The sequence below is a fragment of the Struthio camelus genome, chromosome 1, assembly GCF_040807025.1.
Source record: "Struthio camelus isolate bStrCam1 chromosome 1, bStrCam1.hap1, whole genome shotgun sequence".
Lineage (NCBI taxonomy): Eukaryota > Metazoa > Chordata > Aves > Struthioniformes > Struthionidae > Struthio > Struthio camelus.
In genome coordinates this window covers 43,035,988-43,058,769 of record NC_090942.1, presented here as the reverse complement: position 1 = coordinate 43,058,769, position 22,782 = coordinate 43,035,988, and the positions used below count along the sequence as shown (strand labels likewise).

General features: G+C 37.5%; 1 protein-coding gene across 10 annotated transcripts in view; it reads left to right on the top strand.

Annotated features, from left to right (window-relative positions):
• Positions 1 to 21,219, top strand: part of KCNC2 (potassium voltage-gated channel subfamily C member 2) — a 109,714-nt gene extending 88,495 nt beyond the window's left edge. The window contains exons 3-7 of one of the 10 annotated variants that reach the window (XM_068935846.1): positions 10,564 to 11,494; positions 11,816 to 11,947; positions 13,892 to 14,059; positions 18,946 to 19,040; positions 20,098 to 20,185. In XM_068935846.1, the coding sequence (XP_068791947.1) occupies positions 10,564 to 11,494; positions 11,816 to 11,947; positions 13,892 to 14,059; positions 18,946 to 19,007 (1,293 nt within the window). In that variant the 3' untranslated portion in view covers positions 19,008 to 19,040; positions 20,098 to 20,185. Of the gene's footprint in view, positions 1 to 10,563; positions 11,495 to 11,815; positions 11,948 to 13,891; positions 14,060 to 18,098 lie in introns of all 10 variants that reach the window. The other 9 variants (XM_068935831.1, XM_068935839.1, XM_068935826.1 and 6 more) reach the window with 9 other exon arrangements.
• The last annotated feature ends 1,563 nt before the right edge of the window (positions 21,220 to 22,782 follow it).

The window sequence follows — 22,782 nt, the reverse complement described above, 5'->3', positions numbered from 1 at the left end:
TAAGAAGGAGTTTGGCAATTTCCATTCCAATGCTTGCAGTACAAGTCTTATTATGTCGTACAGGAAAGATGCAGGCTCAGAATACTTGTAAATAGTTCCAGTGTGTTCTGATTAGATTGTGGTTGGCAAAAAAAGGTGATATGGTTTGGTTATAAGGCTTCTCTTGTGAAAGCTAAGAGGGTTTTTATTAAAAATCGTAATGGATGTCAAACCAAACTCGTAACATTTTTTAAATTTGTCAAAGTGTGATTTTGAATTAGGTTGTCAGACTTGCTCTAAGTGAGAGAAAAAGTAGACATAAGTGAGTGTGAGTGCTTAAGTGAGGAAGAGATGATAGGGCACAAAATGTTTCTGTAATTTTAATGGACATAAGATTTATATACTAGACGAACTACAGCATAACAGATTTTTCATGTATTTGTCTTCTGCTTAAGGACTTCTCTTTTTTCTTCATTTGTCTTCATGGATGCGAAAGTCTGTGAATAATAAATAGTATGATACTGAATACTTTTTCCCAGTTTTGACCCACTGAGCTAAATAAAACCTTTCATAACCAGTCAAGTGGGGAAAGGTAGTGTGTGCGTACTGTTTCAAGTTGCCATGTCCCAGAGCCTAATCTCTGCTGTACTGGTGCAAAGAGAGGGTAGGGAAATAAAGCATCCAGAGAGGCTGTCTCGACACAGCATGTAAATTTGGGATTGTCTGAAATGGGTCCTTCAAAATCTGCCTTTTTCAGCCATTCAGTGAGTTTTAGCTTGTTTTTGGAGGATACTCCTTTAGTAATAAGAAACCTCTGAACATCTGATACCAGAACCCAGAATACTGACTGAGAGAATTCTTTTATTTCTTACTTTTCCCTTAACTCCAAGAAGAGCATGCATTGCATTTTTGCAGCTGTTGGAAATTTTTTGCCTCTTTTAGTGCATAGATTTATAACAATGTTTAATGAATGAGTGATAGTGATTTGCTTATCAGTCCATGTAGCCATGCAGACATTTTCAATAAAGCGAGGTCAAAATGAGCCTTGCTGATGCCTTTTTAAAAAATGATTACTGGAATGCAAATGCCAAGTCTAGCTAAAAACAACTGGCTGTAAAATCTAGTATGTTGCTGGGACAGTCTCAGCTCAGAAAAAGCATGAGTAAAATAAGCTTGACAGATTCAAGTGGATGAGAAAAGCAAGCTTCTGTAGCAGCGCAATTACTTTTTAACCAGTAGGTCTATTACGTCTTCAGGAGTAAAAAATATAGGCAGTGGTCTGTATGCTGTGTGTTGGGTGTTACATATTTGACTTAGCCTCTCAAAGCAACAACAAAGTCAGATAATTTTGGTTTGTCCAAGGGGAAATGGCCTTGATCATTTAAGAAATTAATGACTCTCATGGAAATAAGCCAATTAGGGATGGAGTCTGGGAGATGTGTAGGAATGTCGTAGGCAGCAGATCCGTGTTGTCCCTGGGACTCCCATCTCACAAACTATTGACCCACCACTGACATGCACTGGCACATCTTTCCAACTGCACAATAGTAGCAAAATTATCCATGTTGAGCAGCAGAATATATGTATATATCAGGCTAAGTTTGTAAATTGTTTTTTGATCCTTTGGGAAGATGTATATCATTTAAATGCAATTAAAATACAGCATAATTTATAACTCTATTTTTCTTTATGATCTATTTTAAAATGTAGATTTGTTGAGTCAGATATTTATCTGGCGTAGGCTAGTGTCAGGCTGCTGATTTACCTGACAGCTGAGTTAGAGTGACTTAATTGTGGAACTGGATTTCTGAATATGAGCAGGGGCATTCATAACCTTTTATTTGTGCTCCAGCTGGTAATGAAAGAAAACTGCTCTGTGAGACTATAACAAATGGGAAGAGAATGAGCAAGCAAGTGAACATTTGTGTTCCCACTACTATATACAGATGGTAGCCAGTCTGAACTGTAAATACTCTTATGTTATAAATCCTTGCATGGTATTATTACTGTCTATCCTATATGCTATTCTTAAACAGTATATCAGTAACAGTGTATCAATATATAGAATTTTTCATTTAAATATGACTGTGCATAGAATTGTAACAGCAGAATGTTAACCATTAAGTTGAATGCAAATAATATTAACAGGAGAGAGTACAAATGAGAAAGAACTGGCCTGGGGATTTAAAAACAGGAGGCTATCTAGATGAAAACTAAAATATTGGCAAGAGCTCCACCAACTCTGTTTTCTAATTTTTCTAACATGTTTTTGTTTTTCCCTTGAAGATTTCATTAAAATGTTATATCGATAGCTATTCTTTAATGTTTGGAGAGTGATAATATGAGAGATTACGATTTATGAGTGATAATGCAAAAGGATAGTGCTGGCATATTTGACTTGAGTTTGTATTTCAAATTCCAGTAGTTTGGTAAGTAGGTACTGAGAGTCTTTGATTTCCTGCTCGATATATCCAGATGTAATGCACCAAACGTATCACAAAATAAAAACATCTATGACTTCCTTTTCTTTGAGTGGAATAGCAGTCTACCAAGATGAGCTTGTAGTTAGGGAAGAATAGCAACTTTGAGAAATTTGAACTTTGAGTCTTGAAGAGACTCATAATCGGTTTGGTGAGATATGAATAGCTTCTATCTTTCGCGGAATTTGTGTAGAGTGAACTTTAATATTTAAATTTCACCTGAACACAATATTAAGCAATACAAGGAAGTAAGATCATCACAAAAGCACATTTTGAGATCATGATCTGACTTTAGCAATCTCCTGATACCCAGATGAATTTAAACTGAGGGAAAAAAAAATCTATTTTGTTAAAAGCAGAAATGAGAACAATCCATCAAATCTAAAGCCAGAGACAACTTTCTTTAAAGCTGGAGGTGATACGTAATTCTATGATTTTGTTCCACAGCTACTTTCTGCTCATTTGTGTGAAGCATGTCATGTACTTTATGAATGCAGTTTCTTTTTCTGCTTGCATAATATTCATAATCATGTTATAGTTTCTTGAATTCCCAAAGTATTGGAGTTTACTGGAATTCTTATGGGTTTTTTTTTTAAGACTTTGGTTTTATATGGCTAAGCAGCTACAAAACTTGATTTAAAAAATCAGCATTGGCAGTTAGTTGTGATGGATCAGAAATAGTACGTGACATTGGCTTTGTTCCCTATTTGATTTAGTCTCTAGAAAATTAGGGTGTTCAAAAGGTAACTGGAGGTTTGAATTCCAGGAAGAATAAAAAAGGCTTATGGAAACTGTTGCAACACAAATAGAAGGAAAATTTACATAAACAAAGAACTTTCTGCCCAGAATCTTGAGAGGGAAAAAGTAGGTATTAGATTATAATGTTTATGAAGGGAAAGACTAAAATTAATTTTCATATAATCTCTGTCTTATTCTAAGGTTATTTTTAATCAAGACATAACGTGGATCAATTAGTCTTAGAGTACATACGAAGAAAAATTTTATTATGAAATACAACATCGTAATTAATGTATCTGATCAAATTATTGCAGTTAGTGAGATTGGATATGTTTAGTGCATGGATTATTTCTACTTGTACTTCTGTAGTCCAGGGGCAAGGGGGATGCACAAACAGAATCAGTTCTTTTTCAAATAATTTGTATCATGTTCAGAACTATGAAAAGATGAAGGTTAAACTAACAAATGTAAACAGACATCACTGGAAATGATTGTTACATCTCCAAAGTATGAACATTTATTTTTGATTTTTCAAAATGATTATGGTATTAGGAAAAAAGTAAATATTGCTTTCCTTTTACACATTTTGCTTTCATTATCCAGCAGAAAAGTTGCTCTGTGTTTCGAGGGTTCCATTTAGCAAGAATGCTCTGGTGGGAAAAATGAAGAACTCATGAGAGTGGAGATCCCCCAAAGCTTGTTTTGTTCGGAAGAAGTTAAGAGTCAGTCAGTAAATTCTTATCTTTTGTAACGGAAGCAGAATTTTCGTTTCAATAGCAAGCAAACCTTCAAAATTATTGAAGAAGGTTTTAAGAAATTTTAAGAAATTGTAAGCAATCTCTTAAGAAATTATAAGCAATCTCTTTTCTGTGCCTGTCTCTCTATGGTAGTGTTATTAGTCTAATAGGCCTGATGAGGGGGATTATTCTTTTTAAAATTGTTTTATGTTCCAACAACATATGCAGATGATTACTGCTAGATTCATGTATCAAGTCTCATAATGTGTCTGTGAAGATACTTATTTAAAGAGGTCTTTTTTTTTTTTACGTTAGCACTGTACCTGCATTGGAGAGTATAAAATGTTGTATTTCCAAGGGCTTATTGAATATTAAGTAGTTTTCTTTTTCTGTAGTCGAGTGTATCCAGGGCAAGCCTTGTAAGTCCTGTAGTGAAACTCCAATGAACTAACTGAACCTTAAAAGCTGCTACTGAATACTGATGTTAGAAAATACGCATTACACAGTGAGGGGAGTTGAAGGAGGAGGAATTGAGATCCAACCCTAGAGTAAGTTGTATCCAGACAGGATACAGAATCTTTCTGAGAGAATACTAAAATGCTGTGATAGATTTTATTGACAACTTAAATATCAAACAAAAAGTAAGAATATTAACAACAACTGACAGTACATTATCCACTTACCTGACTATGTCCTGTCCATCTCAGAATACAAATAATATGTTGAAGCAGCATATTTTAAGGGAGAGGAAGGGACAAAGCACGTCTTGAATATGGAATAGTGCATATGAATCTGATTTTATGAATATGAGTTACATATCTGGGTAAGAGGATCGATTTCTTCATCTGTTGCTTGCTGATTTATTTAGGCTATATCTAAGCTGGTAAACCTTAAAATGATTGAAGCCATGCCCTGATTCCATTACAGCACAAGGTCAAGGTGTGCACCATTTTTATGTCTTGGTTTGTGTTGGAAAGGAAACTTGGACAGGTGGGCTAGATGTGAGTAATAGCATCCTCTGACCAGGTACCACTGTCTTCTGCTGCAAAATCCGAGACATGGCCTAAGGGACTGTTGTCAGGTCATTGGCAGCCAAGTTTTTTAAAGTGACTCAAATTTCTTCGAGGCACTTTAGGAGCTATGTGCAGATAAAGCATGTCACTGGATGCATGGAAGTTCTGATAATCCACAAATTGTATTCCTAAAACTGGCTGTAATTTTTGAAATTGCTTTAAACTCTGAGCGGCTCTTCCCCATGAGACACTCTCATCAAAATAGGTATCGTAAAGTTATCTACCTCCTAACAGTTATCTGCAAGCATCTACAGCTCGTTTTAGCTTTGTGCACTTCACTAAAGACCAAGGAAGTGGGTGATTAAACCAGTTATCATGAACATTAGTAGGATTCAGCAACAGAACTTTGCTGATGAGCTCATCAACTAGAGAAACTGGGAGCTGGAATTTGTACCGACTTTGTCTGAAATCTGATGCTTACATGCTTGAACAAAAGTGTTTTTTTGCCTTCAAAATGTGAACAGAGGGAATCGTCAGTGAGAACTTTAACTGCCTAAGGAAGAACTTTCTGCATGCTTTGTATTACATAATAAACGTTTTCATTTTGCTTTTAACTGTGCTCTCTCCAGTCCAAATGCATTAAAAATTTTTCTTAAATCAAACAGTATCTGGAAATGGCTAGTTTTGATGCCACTGGACTATCTATACAATCATGCTATCACTTAAGAATGTTTTATCCCCAGGGGGAAAAAAAACCTAAGGAAGAAAGATAATTTTATCTTGCCCATTGAAACAAACAAGAAACAGCTGTTTTTGGAAAACTGTTAAGAAATGAGTAAAGAATCATAATTATTAAGATCTTATTTGAGACTTTTTCTTAATTTTTTTCAATGATTTAAGCCATGTGGTTGGGTCACAGTCTTCAGTGCAAAAGAGGAGGTCAAGGAAGTTGTTTTGCTGTACAACAAGGTTGAATTTGTCTTACAATTGGTCAAAACCTAAGTTTTCAGAACTTCCCACAAAGACGAGTTGCTAATGATTCAAACAAAAAATTGTCTCCTTCTGTAGCCTTTCTCAAACAATGATCTGTCAATCTCCTTTTAGATTTGTATGCTTCATGAAAAATAAGGGTTATGGATGGTACCCCAGTTAAGTGAACACTAGAGGACTCAAGAACAGAACTCAGCTGGTGATCTCATCCACCAGAGAATCTGGGAGTTTGAATCTGTACTAACTTTGTCTGAAATGTGCTGGTTACCCACATGAACAAAACTGAGTGTGCTTTTTTAGAGCACATTGCTTTTGAAATGAGAAGATGGAATTGGGATGAAGCAGGAAAATAGCAGAAAGCAAGGCTAACGTGAGTTTTAACTGAGTTTCTGTCATTACAACTGTTTGTGAAAAGGCTGATTGATTCTTTTCAACCTGTTGCCTGATCTTATGTAGTACAATATTAAGGAAATGACTTTATTAATATTAAAAAAACACCCATGCTCTTTTTTTTTTTTTTTTTAATTGAGAAAATGGTCTTTCTTAGATTGGCCACTATTTTAATTTTTTTCTGAACCCTCTGATTGTTGCAATAACATTGTGGGTCCTTTGTGTGTATACGGTTTCATTGTGTTAGGTGCTGTACAAACTGCCTGTACAAACCCCCTTATGCCAGGAGTCTGCCGCCTAAAACAAGACACAACAGGAGATATAAAGAGTAACAAAAAAGAATGAGTGCCTTTGCTCAAAATCTATGGTATGTATATGGTTGTGTACATGGATAAATGCGTACATCTCATTGTTTTATAACACTACGAATGGAAGCCATAGGATTATCAAAAAATCTTTCACCAGATTAAGACATATAACCGTTTTTTCTTGTCTTTTTTCTTATCTGTCTTTTTTATAACATCTGAAGGATGCTTGCCTTCAGGATATCAGAACAGGATACTCAGCTGATTTTGAAAATGACTGAATGTTTTTCTCCTCTAGGGATAATAAAGAGTCCTTGAATGTAGTTTAAAACTCTTAGCTTCTTTGTCAAGTGTTAAGTGGACTGTGGCCTTTCATAGTGTCAGTGTTACACATGATAGTAATAAAAAGCTTGTCAGGCAGTTGTACCTGTAACTAATCCCATGCTGTTTGGTGATTTTGGAAAGAATGTGAACCAGAGAGGACACTTTTGCTGAAAAATAGCCCCAAAATAGGTGCTGCAATTATTTACCTCCTATTAGATTCAGTATATTGTTGAATGCTCATAAAATCCTTATTATTTCTGCGTTGTTGGTTTTTGGCTGGGTTGAATGTAATTTTTTGTTCTTTTCAGATGAAAAACATTTATAATGCCCTGAAATAAACAGTCATGTTCCTTCTAAAAGATTATTTTATCTATTAAAAATTGCCATCCAAATTGCAAAATATAGCATGACTTAGCTTCAGTGATTCTTAAACTCCGTAGATTCACTTGCCTTATACCCTCTTGCACCATATAAAAAGATGCTGGAAGGTGCTGTCATAGCATCCCAAGGGTCGTTCTTAGTCCACCATTGGTTTAGAGTCTAATAGATTCTCTGTCCGTGTTATGGAAAGCTTTTGCAAAGATCTGCTGAGATTAATTCACTTAGGTTAAATAAATCTGTTTGGGTTTGCTGACTCTAGCTGTCTCACACAAGACTAGGGCTTATATGTATATGCTGGTGTCAGGTGCCAGGAAGAAATGAGCTATGAACATACAGCAGTTTTATAGTTAAGGGAAAGGCAGAAAGCCTACTTGGTAAAAATCAGCTAGATGGATTGTTTGCTTAGTTTGCAGCAAGAAATTCAGAGTGGATGATAAGTGTTGTTCAATTCAGTCCCTGAGTCAGTCCTTTCTGAAAGGTATCAGATTTAGAGTGTTTGTAATTGAAGGGTGTGGTATAGTAACTTAGTTCCATTGACTGGGGAAAGGAAGCCATAAACAAGCCACAAATGTCTGCTCTAGATATACTAAATATATGTTAGATATATGTTTTGTAGATGGATAGATATATCTTGTCACTCTGAATATAATAAACCTACCAGGCCCTCATTGCAAATTTAGACTTGTTGCATGGAATAAAAGCAATTCTCTCCACAGGTTGTGTAGACAACGTTTTGTCGTCTAACTAATGTTCTGTATTAGGAAAACATAGTCATACCAGCCCAAATGAACTCTTCCAGCACACAATTCTAATTCAATAATTGATAACCAAAGTATACAAAATTGGTTTTGCAATAAAGTTGCAGCCTGGATTAAGGTAACAGAATGGAGACATTCTTGCTTATGGTTGCCACTCTATCTCCACAGTAACTAGATTTTTTTCAATGAGATTCAAGACGTTGGTGTGCTAACATGCCAACGTCCTGCTGCTGCCACAGTTTCTCCTGTCTGTAGCGCTGGGACCCAGAACCTAAGATGCCCTTTCTATTAGATTGGTAGTAAAAAACATGATTTTTTTTTCTACTTGCTGGACAATGCTAAGGTGCTCAGTTTCAGGTAGGGGATTAGGAGATTAAGGAAGTGATTTGTAAGTAGTATTAAAGCAAGCTTAGAGCATGTCAAGTCCATTTACTAAAATAAATAATACTAAAAAAGGATGACGAGCCTGCTTCAAGAGTATGAATTAAACTGAGATGTTTGCTGTATGTTTTTGTTTTACTAACAAATCAGAGTTTAAGATTACAGAAATCAGAGGCCAAAAGAGTTAGTCACCTGCTGCCATTTTGTTGTATTTTTGTATTGATATCACATTGATCCGATTTCAAGCTGCTAGATGTCTAAGGAAACATACAGATACCAGGATATTTTCAAAAACCTGCTTAAGCATCATTCTGTCTCTTTGGGCCCTTAACACCTTTGAGAATCTTCAAGTCTTTAGAAAGTCTGTTCGAAGGTAATAGTGGCTATAAAATGTCTTTTAAGTGGGAAATCCAGAATAACAAGCACACTTGAGAATGTTATAAGCCCTAGCTCAGAGAGGCATTTAAACACATTGCCTATTCATGCATTGTGCAATTGCGGCTGAAAAGATAATATGCTGGTAAAATGTTGTCATTTAAAAGAAGATAAACATTTAGCAGAGGAGCAAACCTCTGCCCTCAAAACACCTTTTTGTTCTCTGCATTCTACTGGGTGTAAGGATTTTTATCTCCCCCTCCAGCTGTTGGACTCAGTGTTTTTTGTGGGATCCTGTCCTGGAAGTTCTGTTTTTCTTCTGTGCTTAACTGTAACAGCTTGACTTAAAGATCAGGTAGTACCTGTTTTTTAAATTCTTGTCAATCCTAGATGAGTGCTGTGGTGCCTCCAGATTATTTACTAGTATTTTACCGGTTAATGTGTCCTAGAACACCTGTATTTTGATTTCCCTGTTTGTTCAGAACATCCTGGATTTGAAATTTTGGTAGTAGGGCTGTGGTACAGCACTTCTAAAGCACGGATAAAGCTCTGCGGCCTTGTTCCAGATCCTATATGTTCTAGATATTTCCTATGAAATAGTTGTGTATATTTCTGAAAATGGGAGAAAGGAAAATGTCTTTTCCTAATCTTGTTGTCAGAAATGACTGAATCCCTTTTTTGCTGGAACATAATAAACAAACAGGTAGAGGGAAAGACCCTGCACAGAACACCCTTAGGCACCCGAGACAGAGAAGTGGCATAACCAAGTTTTAACCACCTGGGTGATTAAAATCTGACATGATTAGAAAACGTTTGACATTGGGCCTTATCTTGGGAGACTGCTTCAGCCCCTGTGTTTTCCAGAGCTTTGCTTCTGAGTGAAGGCACTGAAAAAGCATGACAGGGCTTTTTGAAAAACAGGACAATGGGTGAAGGATGTTGATATATTAGCTTTTTGGGAAATGGGACTTTCTCAGTGCTGGATAAAAGTAGATAAAGTGCTGTTTTGCTAAGAAAGGCTTTAGAAGGGAGAACAAGTACGTTAGGTTTACTTTAGTCCTGCCTAAGAGTATGAGTAAAGATTTTCAGCAGAACTATGGATGACTGTGAACTAGACAGATGGTGCAACCAACTCTAGCTGTAATGCTGAAGACTTTTTCTATCAGTGAAAAGATTTCCACAGAGACACAGATTTTCTATCTGTGTTTGTGAATTAATGAAAATCCAAAGGAAACCTTCTCTTTGAATCGGTTCCTGGGACAGACTAGGTGTGCATTCCTGAACCATAATCTCAAGACCGTTAGGGTTGGCCCAGTTGCCCAATCTTCTCTGTTTGAGCAGCTGACAGCCTTAAATTTTGCTGTGGTGGATATGTATGAGGGTTGTTCGTAAGGTTCCTGAATGGAATTCAGATAAGTTAGCATGGATTAAAGAATTTGTTGTCACTTTTCAGATGAGTTGCCTTATGCTGTGGTGTCCATCACCAAAGCTTTTCCTGCTCCCAGACTCTTGGCCTGGGTACTGTGTACTGGGAGCTGTCTGCTGCTCTCCTCTGGCCTGAATGCAAAGTTTCACGTGTAGAAATCTGTGAATAAATTGGGGAGCTTTTGGGATGAATTAGCATAAAACTTGTGATAATCAATGATTTATTTATTGTTATTGTTAAAGATCTGTGTGGTTCTGATGTCCTCTTTTTCCTCTTTTCATTGCAGTTCATTGCTTTTGCCTCTTTATTCTTCATCCTAGTCTCAATCACAACCTTTTGCCTGGAAACACATGAGGCTTTCAATACTATTATAAACAAAACTGAGCAGGTTGTCAACGGGACAGAAGCTGTTCTACAGTATGAAATTGAGACAGATCCTGCTCTGACATACGTGGAAGGAGTCTGCGTGGTGTGGTTTACATTTGAATTTTTAGTCCGTGTTGTTTTTTCCCCGAACAAACTTGAATTCATCAAAAACCTGTTGAATATCATTGACTTTGTGGCCATCCTGCCCTTTTACCTAGAAGTGGGCCTGAGTGGGCTTTCCTCCAAAGCTGCTAAGGATGTGCTTGGTTTCCTCAGGGTAGTAAGGTTTGTGAGGATCCTGCGAATCTTCAAACTCACCCGCCACTTTGTGGGCCTCAGGGTGCTGGGCCACACTCTGCGAGCCAGCACCAATGAGTTTTTGCTGCTGATAATATTCCTGGCACTAGGTGTTTTGATATTTGCTACCATGATCTACTACGCAGAACGAGTGGGAGCCCAGCCCAACGACCCGTCAGCGAGCGAGCACACGCAGTTCAAAAACATCCCTATCGGCTTCTGGTGGGCTGTTGTCACCATGACAACCCTTGGGTACGGGGATATGTATCCGCGGACTTGGTCAGGCATGCTGGTGGGGGCCCTGTGTGCTTTGGCTGGGGTGCTGACCATAGCCATGCCCGTGCCTGTTATTGTTAACAATTTTGGAATGTACTACTCCCTGGCGATGGCAAAGCAGAAACTGCCGAGGAAGCGGAAGAAGCACATCCCACCTGCCCCTCAAGCCAGCTCCCCTACCTTCTGCAAGACGGACTTGAACATGGCCTGCAATAGCACGCAGGGGGACATCTGCTTGGGCAAGGACAACCAGCTGATGGAACACAACAGATCATCAGGTAGGACCCCACTGGAAATGCATGTCCTCTCAAAACACTTTATAGACCAGTATGTTTGGTAGGTGCCAGAAAGCAGCCAGTCTTTCTGCAATGAGCAGATGTAGCTCCCACCCTTCTCCCCTCCAGTGTTTGCGTGTTCTTGTAGAGGAAAAAATAGTTACAGTGATGTTCCCAATTCTATATGTAGCTGGTCTATACAGTTTTGCTTGCTCTGTTGCGAATGCTTTCCTGCTGATGATATCAACCTTTTTTTTTGCCTGTTGTTTGTTGTGTTGTATGGGTGTTTCTTGTTTTTCTGCATGACTGTGACAATTTGAACAGCCACCGTGTCCCACCCTGTTGAATTCCATGGTGTTTTGCCTCAGTGTTTGTCTCTTGTATCAGCTTTGCCTATGCCACATAGTGGGCTGTTAAACAAGATCCTAAAAAGAAGCAGCCACTTACAAGGAACAGGTGCTTTACATAAAAAGCCCAGCACTCAAAGGAAATAAGAGGAGATTCTCTTTCTAGCTTTCTCTCCATTTGGTTCTGCTTCCTTGGCAGGAAGAACCTCCTTCATCTGTGTTAGATGAGACGTTGCATGGTATTTACTATTAATTGGACGATGAGAGTAAAGTTGATGTGAAGTTTGTCAAGAAAAATGAAAATGGCAATCCCCAGCAACATCATCATCACTCTCAGTGTTGATTTTTATGATTTGTATTTCCTTAACTCTCAGAGTCCCAAATCACAGACCAGGACTGTTTTATGCTAATTTCTGTGAAAAAAAACCTTATCAAATGACAGCCTATACCCCTCCAAACCACTGCTCCAAATTCCATATCTATTGAAATTAAAGAGGGAGGTTTATCTTACAGTATAATTGAAAGAAATTTGTAGCAGCAAGGATTTTTTTTTGTTTCTTTATTGAATGTATTTATTCTTAAGCCAAACGCAGTATGATGACAAAGCTCACAGACCAATCATTAGGCTCCTATTGGAAAGTTATTAAATGATAATAAGACATCAAAAAAACATGACTGATGTCATTCAGTAACTGAAATTTATTTTTTACAAAGAAGAATCTGGAAAATCTCTCTCTGAATAATATCCTTCTTTGTTCTGTGGCTCTGTGACTGAATAGCATTTATGTTCAAAGAACCTCAGTTTCAGTCTCCGAGTGAATATTCACAGACAAAGTTAACAGAGATTTTTGAACATCTCTAAAGATATTTAAGAGGATGGAAACCCTTGAAAGGTCGTGTGTTGTGGGTGGAACATAGTTAGTTTTACAGTGCTTTGACTGATACACACTTTCAGATAACATCTTTAAAGTGTTAATGAAAACAGCTTTTGCATGTTATCAGGTCCTGCTAAAGGTATACCAGGATGGAGGAGGCTCAGTGTGATCAGAGCAAAGAGACACTTTCTAGTGTGTCTGCAGCTTTATTTACAAGGTGTTATAATCCTTGAGGTTAGGGAGAAAGCAGCTATACAAAAAAGGAGCAATTTTTAAGTGTTGACTTTCTCTTTGGTAGTGCCACCACTTGCATTGTATGTTCTAACTTCATTTTGCGTAGAAATTCTGTTAGATTAGTTAGGAATTTTGTGCAAAACTTCAAGGCTGAATATAGCCCTTTGCATTACCATTTCAGAAAAGCACCTGCTCAGCTTTAGATGCAAAGGTAAAGTTGAAGTCAATAACATGCCACTACCTGTTACATGCCTTGCTGAGCAGAGGTTTTTTCTTGAAGTGTGGCCTGAGTCGGAAATAGTAGATAATTTTAAAAAGAGTCCTTTGGGATCAGTAGAGGTGAGAGTTTTGCTGTTTGACTAAATTAACTACACAGATCAAAGAAAGCATTTAGTATTGGGTAATTATGATGACAAGCAATACCAGTATGACAGCAAGCACAGAAATAAATGCTAAATGCATATTTTTAAGGAGGTTTCAGTGCCAAATGTTTCATAATTTAACCCTGCTAGAGTGGTTCTTCAAAGTATGTTAAGGAACATATTCTAAGCAAAAATGGCTAGCATGGCTTCTTGTTTGATAAAAAGAATAGCCAAAGTAATAAGTTCATTTTTGAAATGTCTTAGATTGACTGTGCTCAGAAAGGTTACAGTCTATAGAAGGCAACTAACTTAATCTTGATTTGATTATTTTTTATTTCATGTTAAGTGAGATTTAAAAAGAAGAACAGGAAAGTCAAAAGATCATTTGTACTTGAATAAAAATATATATTTTTGGCATTTTGTACGGATGAACGATGAATTGCAATCTTATTTTCTTCCAATGATTTACCTTATTACTATTTTTTGAGTGATGGGAATATCTGGCATTCAACATAAGCTCTTTGTGATGTCTCATTTCCTCATTCATTATTTGTCTGTAAATGGGCATGGTGCTTTAACCAGTGTTATCAGGTGAAGACAGTGCAGGAAGTGAGCAGCCACTCTCACCTGGTGAAAGGCTCCCTCCCATCAGACGCTCTAGTACCAGAGACAAAAACAGAAGAGGGGGAACATGTTTCCTACTGACAACAGGTGATTACACGTGTGCTACTGATGGAGGGATCAGGAAAGGTATGGACTTCTTTCATTAGATCATAAAAGGTCACTCAGCAACGTGCTTGTGAAAAGTGAGCTTAGAGTAAAATGATGTGCACAATGCTCTTATAGGAAAAACTGTACTCACAATGTATTTGTTTCTTTCTTCCTAGTCATTCTCTTCTTGCTTTTCTTTTAGAAACCACCTTATCTCTCAGTCTTAAAAAAAAAAAATGCTTGATGTTGAACCCTCATTCTATTTGTGTCTTCATTTGTCTGTTACCTTTAATGGAAAAGCCTGTAATTCAGACCTTTCTCATTCAGTCATTCATCCCTCAATACCATTTGTCATTCTAAAAGACAAATTAATTAGTTAATAACTTTGTTCTGCACTTAATAACTTTATAGCTGAATAAATTACATTTAAAAGATTGAAATATCAGAAGTAAACAGTATTTTTGTTCTGAACACAACAAGCCATATCACATGAGATTCTACTGAGATTTTTGCCACAAAATGCCACAAAAATTTTCATCTCTGTAAAACACCATTAATGCTGAAAGGTGACGGTAATAGCATAGTCTACCCCATCCAGAATTCAACCACATTAAAAAATGGCTTGAACTTGCAAGGTGCTGAAAATGTCTTCTATAGTTGTTCATCCTGTTCAAGTCTGATTACTCACTATTTGCTAGGATTGGGTTCTCCGAATGGTGTTTGCAGAGCCTTCTGGCATTATCACTCGCGCAATTGATTGTGTGACAGTCTGCCTGGGCCACAGCTGGCGGTATCTGGAAGGCTAACCTTAGGGCATAGCACAAAAATCAGCAATGCCCGGGTAATCTTGCCATTTTCTTAGACAAGAATAGCTTTGGTTTCTTGGCAAAGAATAGTATTCTAATAGTTTTCACATTCCTGATCACTGATATGCTATTTCTCTCAGAATTCACCATCTGCAGTAGCCATGTGGCACTGGACAAACAACTTGGGCTGAGATTTTTCTGTGATTTTTTTTTTCTTCTAGCTTTGTCTGCAGCAAATGTAGCTGTCCCAGCCAGCCACAGACTCTAAAAACAAATTCTGTTGGTTATTCAGCAAAATGCAAGAGGATATTCTTTTCACATTTCAAAAGCATGAGCTCAGTAGGTTAAACTTGTGAAGGTAGATGTGCAGCCACAGTGCAATGTATATGGTATTTGTAAAGAATATGATTGTCTCAATTCTCCTACATTTCACATATTCCTATATATAATGTTTAGATTAAATGGTACTTAGTTACAAGCATGTTTTTGCACATAGATTTTAGGACTCTTATCTAATGTGAATATGTTTTGTATTGACTTCTGGACACTTTGGATTTTTCACAGTATCCCTAACAGTAAGGGTCCAGTCTTTTGAGGAGGTCAGGAACACCTGAATAATGCAGATTGCCATGGCATCTTGCAAGATCAGGCTCTTTGATTCATTTGGAGATGTTAGTATAAAAATTTCAGTACTGCTTACTTAGTAGAAACTGTAATTAGAACAGTTCAGAAATAACAGAAGTTACCCGTTAATTTCTAGAGATAAATGTTCATATGAAAATGAAATATATGTTCCACTAGGAATACATGAACATTTTCATATCAAAATCTAGATTCGATAGGAAATTCAGTTTCATAGTTTATCCTGAAAAAATGGGTTTTGAATTCAGAACTGACATTATCTCAATGCAAAATGTGGTATTTGACTGGCTGTAATGATAACCTTAACCTACGCTGAAATTTTTTAGCCACTGACTTTGAAGTCTGTTTTATATAGAGTAGGGAAGCTAGCTCATAAGCAGGAAACATCTTCAAGTGACCTCCAAATGGTTTTGAATACTTGAATTTAATTCACACATCAAGTCTACTAGTTTTCCATTTTGTTCCTCCTCCCACCCTACCCTTTTTTTTTTTCTTTTGGTATATCCTTCTTGTTTAGTTGGTCCCTTAATTAATTCTTGATTGTTTTCAGTGATTGTTTATTCAGAGCTTTTTTGCATTAGCATCTTATCTCCATCTCTAAGGTGATACTGCTTCAGAGCTGATCCAAACCACACTGAAATACCTGGAAATGATTAAGTTTGGATTATGCCTCTATCTCTATTCATCTTGTGTGTCTGGTTTTCATTTTCTAGGAGTTCCTGTTTTCTTTCCTGTTTTTACTATCTTGTCTTCCTTCCTCTATCAGTTCTTCTTTGCTTTTAGAAAAGCAAAGAAAAATGTTACTTAAAAAAGTAACAGGAAAATTATTAAAAATATTAGTTTCCTAGTTTCTGTGTAGCAAAAAAAGCTACCTGATCTTTTAGATCTTTTTGTCAGCATTAAGTTTACAGGAGCATTTAAATACCTAGATTAAGATTGTGCTTCCCTTCCGTTCCCCTTTCAAACACAATTCTTTCTAATCTGTGTAAGTACTGATAGAAACTCAGAAACTCCACGTGCCCTTGCAATCTGGAGATAACACTGCACAATGTTTTAGCAGACATGAGATTACACATTTGTTTTAAGTACAGTTTTACAACATGCAATTTTCAGTAGGTAAAAAACATGTTAATTGTCTTTATTATTATTACTGCATATGTTTTCACCATGGCGCTCAATGGCTTAAGACCTATGCAAACACAAACAGTGATGCAGTGATTGTCCAAAAGAATATGTATTTTGGAGAGAACCTGAGACCTGATTTTTCCTAAAGATGCCACCAGTGATCTGTTGTCTGAGACCTGGAGTTTGAACCAGCAACTGCTTTAATAAGAAAAAGAAAATGCTTGGTGACACCTCATGTAATGTGTAAATGTAGTGTCATTTTATTGACAGGAAAGTCTCAGTATTTCACTGTAAGCAATACATTGCAAATGCTTAGACACATGCTTGCCTTTAAGCAAGTAAGTAGTGCCATTGAAATCAATGGGACTTCTCATGCTTACAGTGAAGCAAGTTATCTCAGTCCTTTCAGGAGTGAGGGCCTGTCCAGCAGTATCTGGGAAAAGGTAACACAGGATGAGGGAAGAGTAATCCAGAAAAGCTTGATCTTCCTTGTAGTGTCCCTGCTGGTAGCTCTCTCCAGAGCAATGGGCTGATCCTTTTCTTCGTAGGTGGAATTATTCAGGCATCACTGAAAATGCTTAAATATGAAGATAGTGAGGGAGTGAATAGCAATGCTATTCTGATGCTTTATACCATAGCCTTTACAAAGTGAAAACAATCTACGTGTCACATAAAATAGGCAGCTGGAGCTGACAGTAAATGTGAACAGAAATGTCTGCAAGTGCAATGTTCACTCCAAACTGTGAGGCATTGTTATGTGATTGTCCCATTTAGTGATTAATTCTTTACTACTTGCTTATGTGGAATGGAACTGTAGTTCATTTGAGTCAGCTGGATAAGGAGCACAAATACAGTGGTTTAAATTTGCCAGTGAGGAAGCAGTTGCAAATATGTCATACTCTGCTATCTTATTTTACTTTAATATTAGAAAGTCTTAGGGTTAATAAATCTGAAGATGGAGCTTTTTTTACTATAATGTCATTAAAGCCTCTGCAGAAATGGCTTACAAATACTTTATGCAATTTCATCTGGTTTTTGTTTTATTTATTTTTAAAGAAAAATCTTCCTTTATTATGAATCGAGTTTGATAGAGATTGTATTATTCTAGCAGTTTTTATAGTCTGCCTTTCTTTTAATGGCATCTTGAATATGCTTAGGCAGATAGCTCACCCAACAACCCTCTTGGGGTCCTTTATCTTGCGCTCTGTGCAACCCTGCTGAAGCCAGCAGGGTGGTACTGAGTGCAAGCTGGGATGTGGAAGAACAGGTCAGAGCTCTTGTGTGGTGCTCTGTTTCATTTCCTGGGAAAGAATAGCTGCATTTATTTGTGAATTATTTTATTTACTAACATCTTTTGGTAGTAACGTGTCTCAGGATTGAATTCTGTTGCAGGAAGATTCTCTTTGAGTCCCAGATAGCTCCTTGGATTACATTACATTGTATTGTTTGTCTTTGTCTATTTTTTGGCTGAATTCAACTGATGTCTGTGCATTTTCTCATACAAGGCTACGAAAAATCTCGAAGCTTAAACAACATAGCTGGCTTGGCAGGCAATGCTCTGCGACTGTCTCCAGTAACATCACCCTACAGCTCACCTTGTCCTCTAAGGCGCTCTCGGTCTCCCATCCCTTCTATCTTGTAAACCAGATGTCGTCAATCGGCTACATAGTATTAATTCAAATACTGTTTACTGCATAATGGAAATAAATGTAGCATTAACTATAGGCTCCACAAATATGGTATAATTCCTGCATGATGTAACTGTCAGTAATAAATGCCACTTGGGTAGCTGAAGATTTTTATCTTGGCTTTTAACGATTACCTAAGGTAGTGCTTCTCCTTTTATCTGCTATATTGTCCTACCTTCCTGTGGCAATAAAAGGACAGTTAGTGGATGCCATTGGCCAGTATATTCAATAAATAAGCATATTTTCAGGGAGATATATTTTAAATAATGTGCTTCCAACTAATTACCAATCACTCCATTGAACCTTCATTTCCTGTGACTCTACTCCATTCTGAAGATGTCTGGAATCGTGTCTTGGTTGCACACAATGTGACTTGGGTCTGCTCATTTGCATGGACCATCCTGTCTCCATCACCTGACAAGCCGTGTTGCTGATTACGGAGACCACAGATGGCTCTGGATGTGTGTTCTTGCATTGTACCATCTTGCTGAAATGAAAGCACTGATAAACTGTTCTGCATGTGGGATTGTTTTTCTTTGTTTAACCTTTTCCTTTATTTTTTAACAAACTACTTGTTTATAAATGGTTTTATTTCTTGATTAACTTACTTTGGTACTAGATTGCTGTATCAGAGTTCTGAATGTCTCCGGTTGTTTGCACACAGATAACTGCAAAGAGGTTGTCATTACTGGTTACACGCAAGCAGAAGCCAGATCTCTTTCTTAATGGCTTGGGGAAGGCACAAAACATGCAAGAAAGGTAAATGCCATCCAGGCTTGCAATTTTAAGCTAGCAAGTGCTGCTTGGTACTGTAGTCATTTCTCTACTCCAGGGTTCTTCAACATTTTCAGAGGCTGAGTACCAAGTAAATCAAGATTATTTCATTATTTTTGTACAACTTTAAGAGGGCAATAGTTGTCAAGTGGGGTTTTTGACCAGCCTTATACCTCTGGCTCATGAGCTTCAAAAACTTCTTCGGTCAATGTTTTTTGAGGTGCTTTGTCCTATGTGTTGTTTGTCTGTCTGTTTTGCAGCCTGTCTACTGTATTTTCCATCTGTCTCCATAAAGCACTGAGATACTGTTAAAATGCCCCTCTCTTTTGAGATTAACTAAGGACATTTTTCTCCTTTTCTCTTTTTTCATGGGGACTATACATGTATGTATAGATACATATATATATTATATATATATTTCAAGTGCAAGTTAGTATCATTTAGAATAACTCATGCGGGCACTACGAAGATTTTTTTGAGTGAGATTTAGTAATGGTTTTATAGTTCTGACCAGTTACCTATTGCATAACCATCAATCCTGCTTCCTAGCAACCAGCATTCATTACAGTTTTGAAAGTGTATCTCCTCTAGTGGCTTTTTCTTTTAAACTAAACCTCTGTTTATGCAATAGGACAAATGCAACAGTAGATTTGATATTCTGGGCTGGTGAGGAAAAATTACCATAAAACAAAGAGTTTTACCACTACACGGGGAAGACCATAACTCCCCAAATCTTAAGAGATCCTTGAGATTGTTGAATAATCCCTGCTTGTCATGTTTTAATTTTTGATAGGGAAAGAAATATAACTTACTGTTGGCCGTGTAACATGTTCTCCTGTATATAGCCTAGCCCAGCAGCATGACCTGCATGTCAGAATTCTTGTACAATAATGTATTTATTTATCAAAGTATACATTTCTGATATTTAGAGATGTACATTTGTTTAGTTTTGGTAAAATGTTGTCAATAGAAAGATAATTGCAAACAGCTTTTAGCAAAGGAATTAATATAATATCTGGTGCTGCTGTTATATTAACTACAGTGTTGTACAGAATTTATCATGGATTTTTGACTGCTGAAAAAGGGACAATGGAATTTAGCCATACCAAGGACTGTACTGGAAAGAGACTGCTGCTGCTGAATGGGCCCTGATAAACAACTCACGCCTTGAAGAGGTCACTGAGACTTTACACAGGAGGTAGAGTTTGTGAAAGAAGATTAAAGGCTGCTCATAATTACTGCTGCCAGAGAAAGGGGTGACTAGTCACTGTTGATGAGTCAGCTGTAAATAAAATGTGTGTGCATGGAATATCAGTTTTTATCTATATCAAGGAAAGCTGAATTCAAGTCATCATCGCTAAGGCTCCATGCCAAGACCCACACCCCTGTGTTTATTCTTCCTGGTTCCTGCAGTAAGTTGTGCTGTGGATCATACAAAGACACACACTTATAATGATAGTGATGTAAACTACATCTGTCTTGACTTCCATCATAATAATGGTATATTTTGCAAAGGTCACAATTATGGACAGAGTAGGTTTGCAAAAGTCCTTGCTTCCTCAGTTTGCCACGATCTATATTTGTATGAATTCTAGTGTACATGCCAAATCTTAAGTTTACTTTTCACTTTGATAAGAGAAATGTGACTGCAAACAAACATCACTGAATTTGTTCACAGCACACAGTCTTTTTTCATTGTTACCTCAAACTATAAGTATTATGAGAAATAAAATTCTGGCAGCAAGAATTTTTTTTTTTTTTTTATTCAAAGTGTTGCAAACCCAACATAAATAAGTATGTAAGTTGTATTAAAATTATATCCTAAAAAAATGTATATTTTACATAAAAGAGATATTCTTTGATCAGTTACTTTTTGTGATTTTTGTGGTAAATGGATCCAATCTATTCTATGTTTATGAAGCACTGTAGTGGTACGATGTGATAATTATGTTCTCTCCATCCTATTCGATGAGAAATTCTCCAGAATCTGTTTGTCATCCTGGTGTCCTGATTGTAGGGACATATCCCAGTTGTGAAACTCTGTATTGTGGAACTTCTGTGAACATGTCAAGGTGCATGCACAATCCTGGTGGAAGCCAGTGGAAATGTAATACCTGAATTGGAGAATAAAAGGCAAACGATCTGGGGAGGAACTTGAAACATATCTTCTGAAGTGGCTCATGCGCTTTCTTTAGCTGTATTGGTCCCTTCCCTGCCGTTGGCCATCCTTCTGATTCTCACATCAGTTTCCTGGGGTACATGAGGAGCTAATTCAAAAACTAACACAAGCTGGCTTTTAAGCCAATTCAAAATCTCCCTTCTCCTTAATGACGCCAAACCTTGTGTGGAAGTAGTAATTGGGATAGATATAATTGACTCAAAACAGTTTTAGCATGTCCTAGTATGAAGTGAACCTAAAAAGGAACTCAAAGGTGATAAATGTTTAATGAAAACTTCTAATTTGATATTGTATTTGGCGCAATGACTGAAATGCCTGGATACATAAGCAGAATATCAGAGAGTGCTGAGGGAGCTAGTACATCTGTGTACCTGATCTGAGAGACTTACTGGAGCATGTTCAGTTCTGAAAGACATTTCAGAAGAGGTGTTGGAATGTAAGAATGATTCCAGAAGGCATGCTCAAAAGTGTTCAAATTTCGGAAAATGTGTTACAGTGACATACTACAAAAACTCAATCATCTGCTTAGTTTACCCAAATTCAAATGGTATCTCAACTGTCCTGTAAGTAGTACCTACATGAAGAAGAGGTGTAACGGTCAGCCTCTCTTCTGTCCCAGAGAGGCTTACTTCTCTTGCCAGTCATGCAGGTCTCATGTCTGGCCCCCAAAGGAGACTCAGTGCTCAGAGAGAAGTGGCTTTTCTCAGTGCTACCTGGGGACAGTTATGTGTCCAAAATGGGATTTGGATCAGGCGGTGCATTGCGCTGGGCAAGACAGTAGGAAGCAGTAATGACCATGGTGTGGCTGAAGTCGTCTTCTGCTTCTGAAGGTAAGGAGGTTGAATCAGAACCTCCACGGACACAGGATCTGGAGTCCAGGCTCTCCTGATCGCAGCTGCTTACTTTTCTCCTAAAGAACCAAGCATGTTTAACTATTTTCTTTTAAAAAGTGCACGGAGGACAAGGTGATCTCATTAGCTATTCATGTGTCCAACCCACGTCTAACTTCTCTGAGAGGAAGAGTTTGTTTAACCACCAGCCCTCAAAGACCAACTCCCTCCTGTGCTTTCCCTGCTCCTGGACTCATGCAAGGGTGAAAGGTAGCTCGTCTGTGTCTGGGAGGGATGGGCACTTTCATGGGAGGTGGAACAGCAAGGTTTGACTTTCTCAAACTGAGGAAGGCTTTGAACCTAGACTTCCCTTTTTGAGGTAATGAAAGTCTTATAGCACAGCTATTGTATACGTAACAGGCAGCACATTTGCATCTGCTTTCTCTCTTGGCCATCTTTTTAAAATATGTGGGAACATCATCGATATTTTGTAAAGGGGGGACGTCACCCTGCCAGTTTGTTGAATTTAGGCAGCGCATATCTACCAGGCCTCCAGGGCATTTCAGCTCTGGAAATGTGGGTACCCTGAGGATCAAATAGGCACTGAAGAGCGGTTGTGGGAATTTCTGGGCCTGTTTGAAGAGTATAAACACTGAGTTAAGTATTGTATAAATAAGGCTTGAATGGCTGGAAGACAAAACTAGATAAATTCAGACTA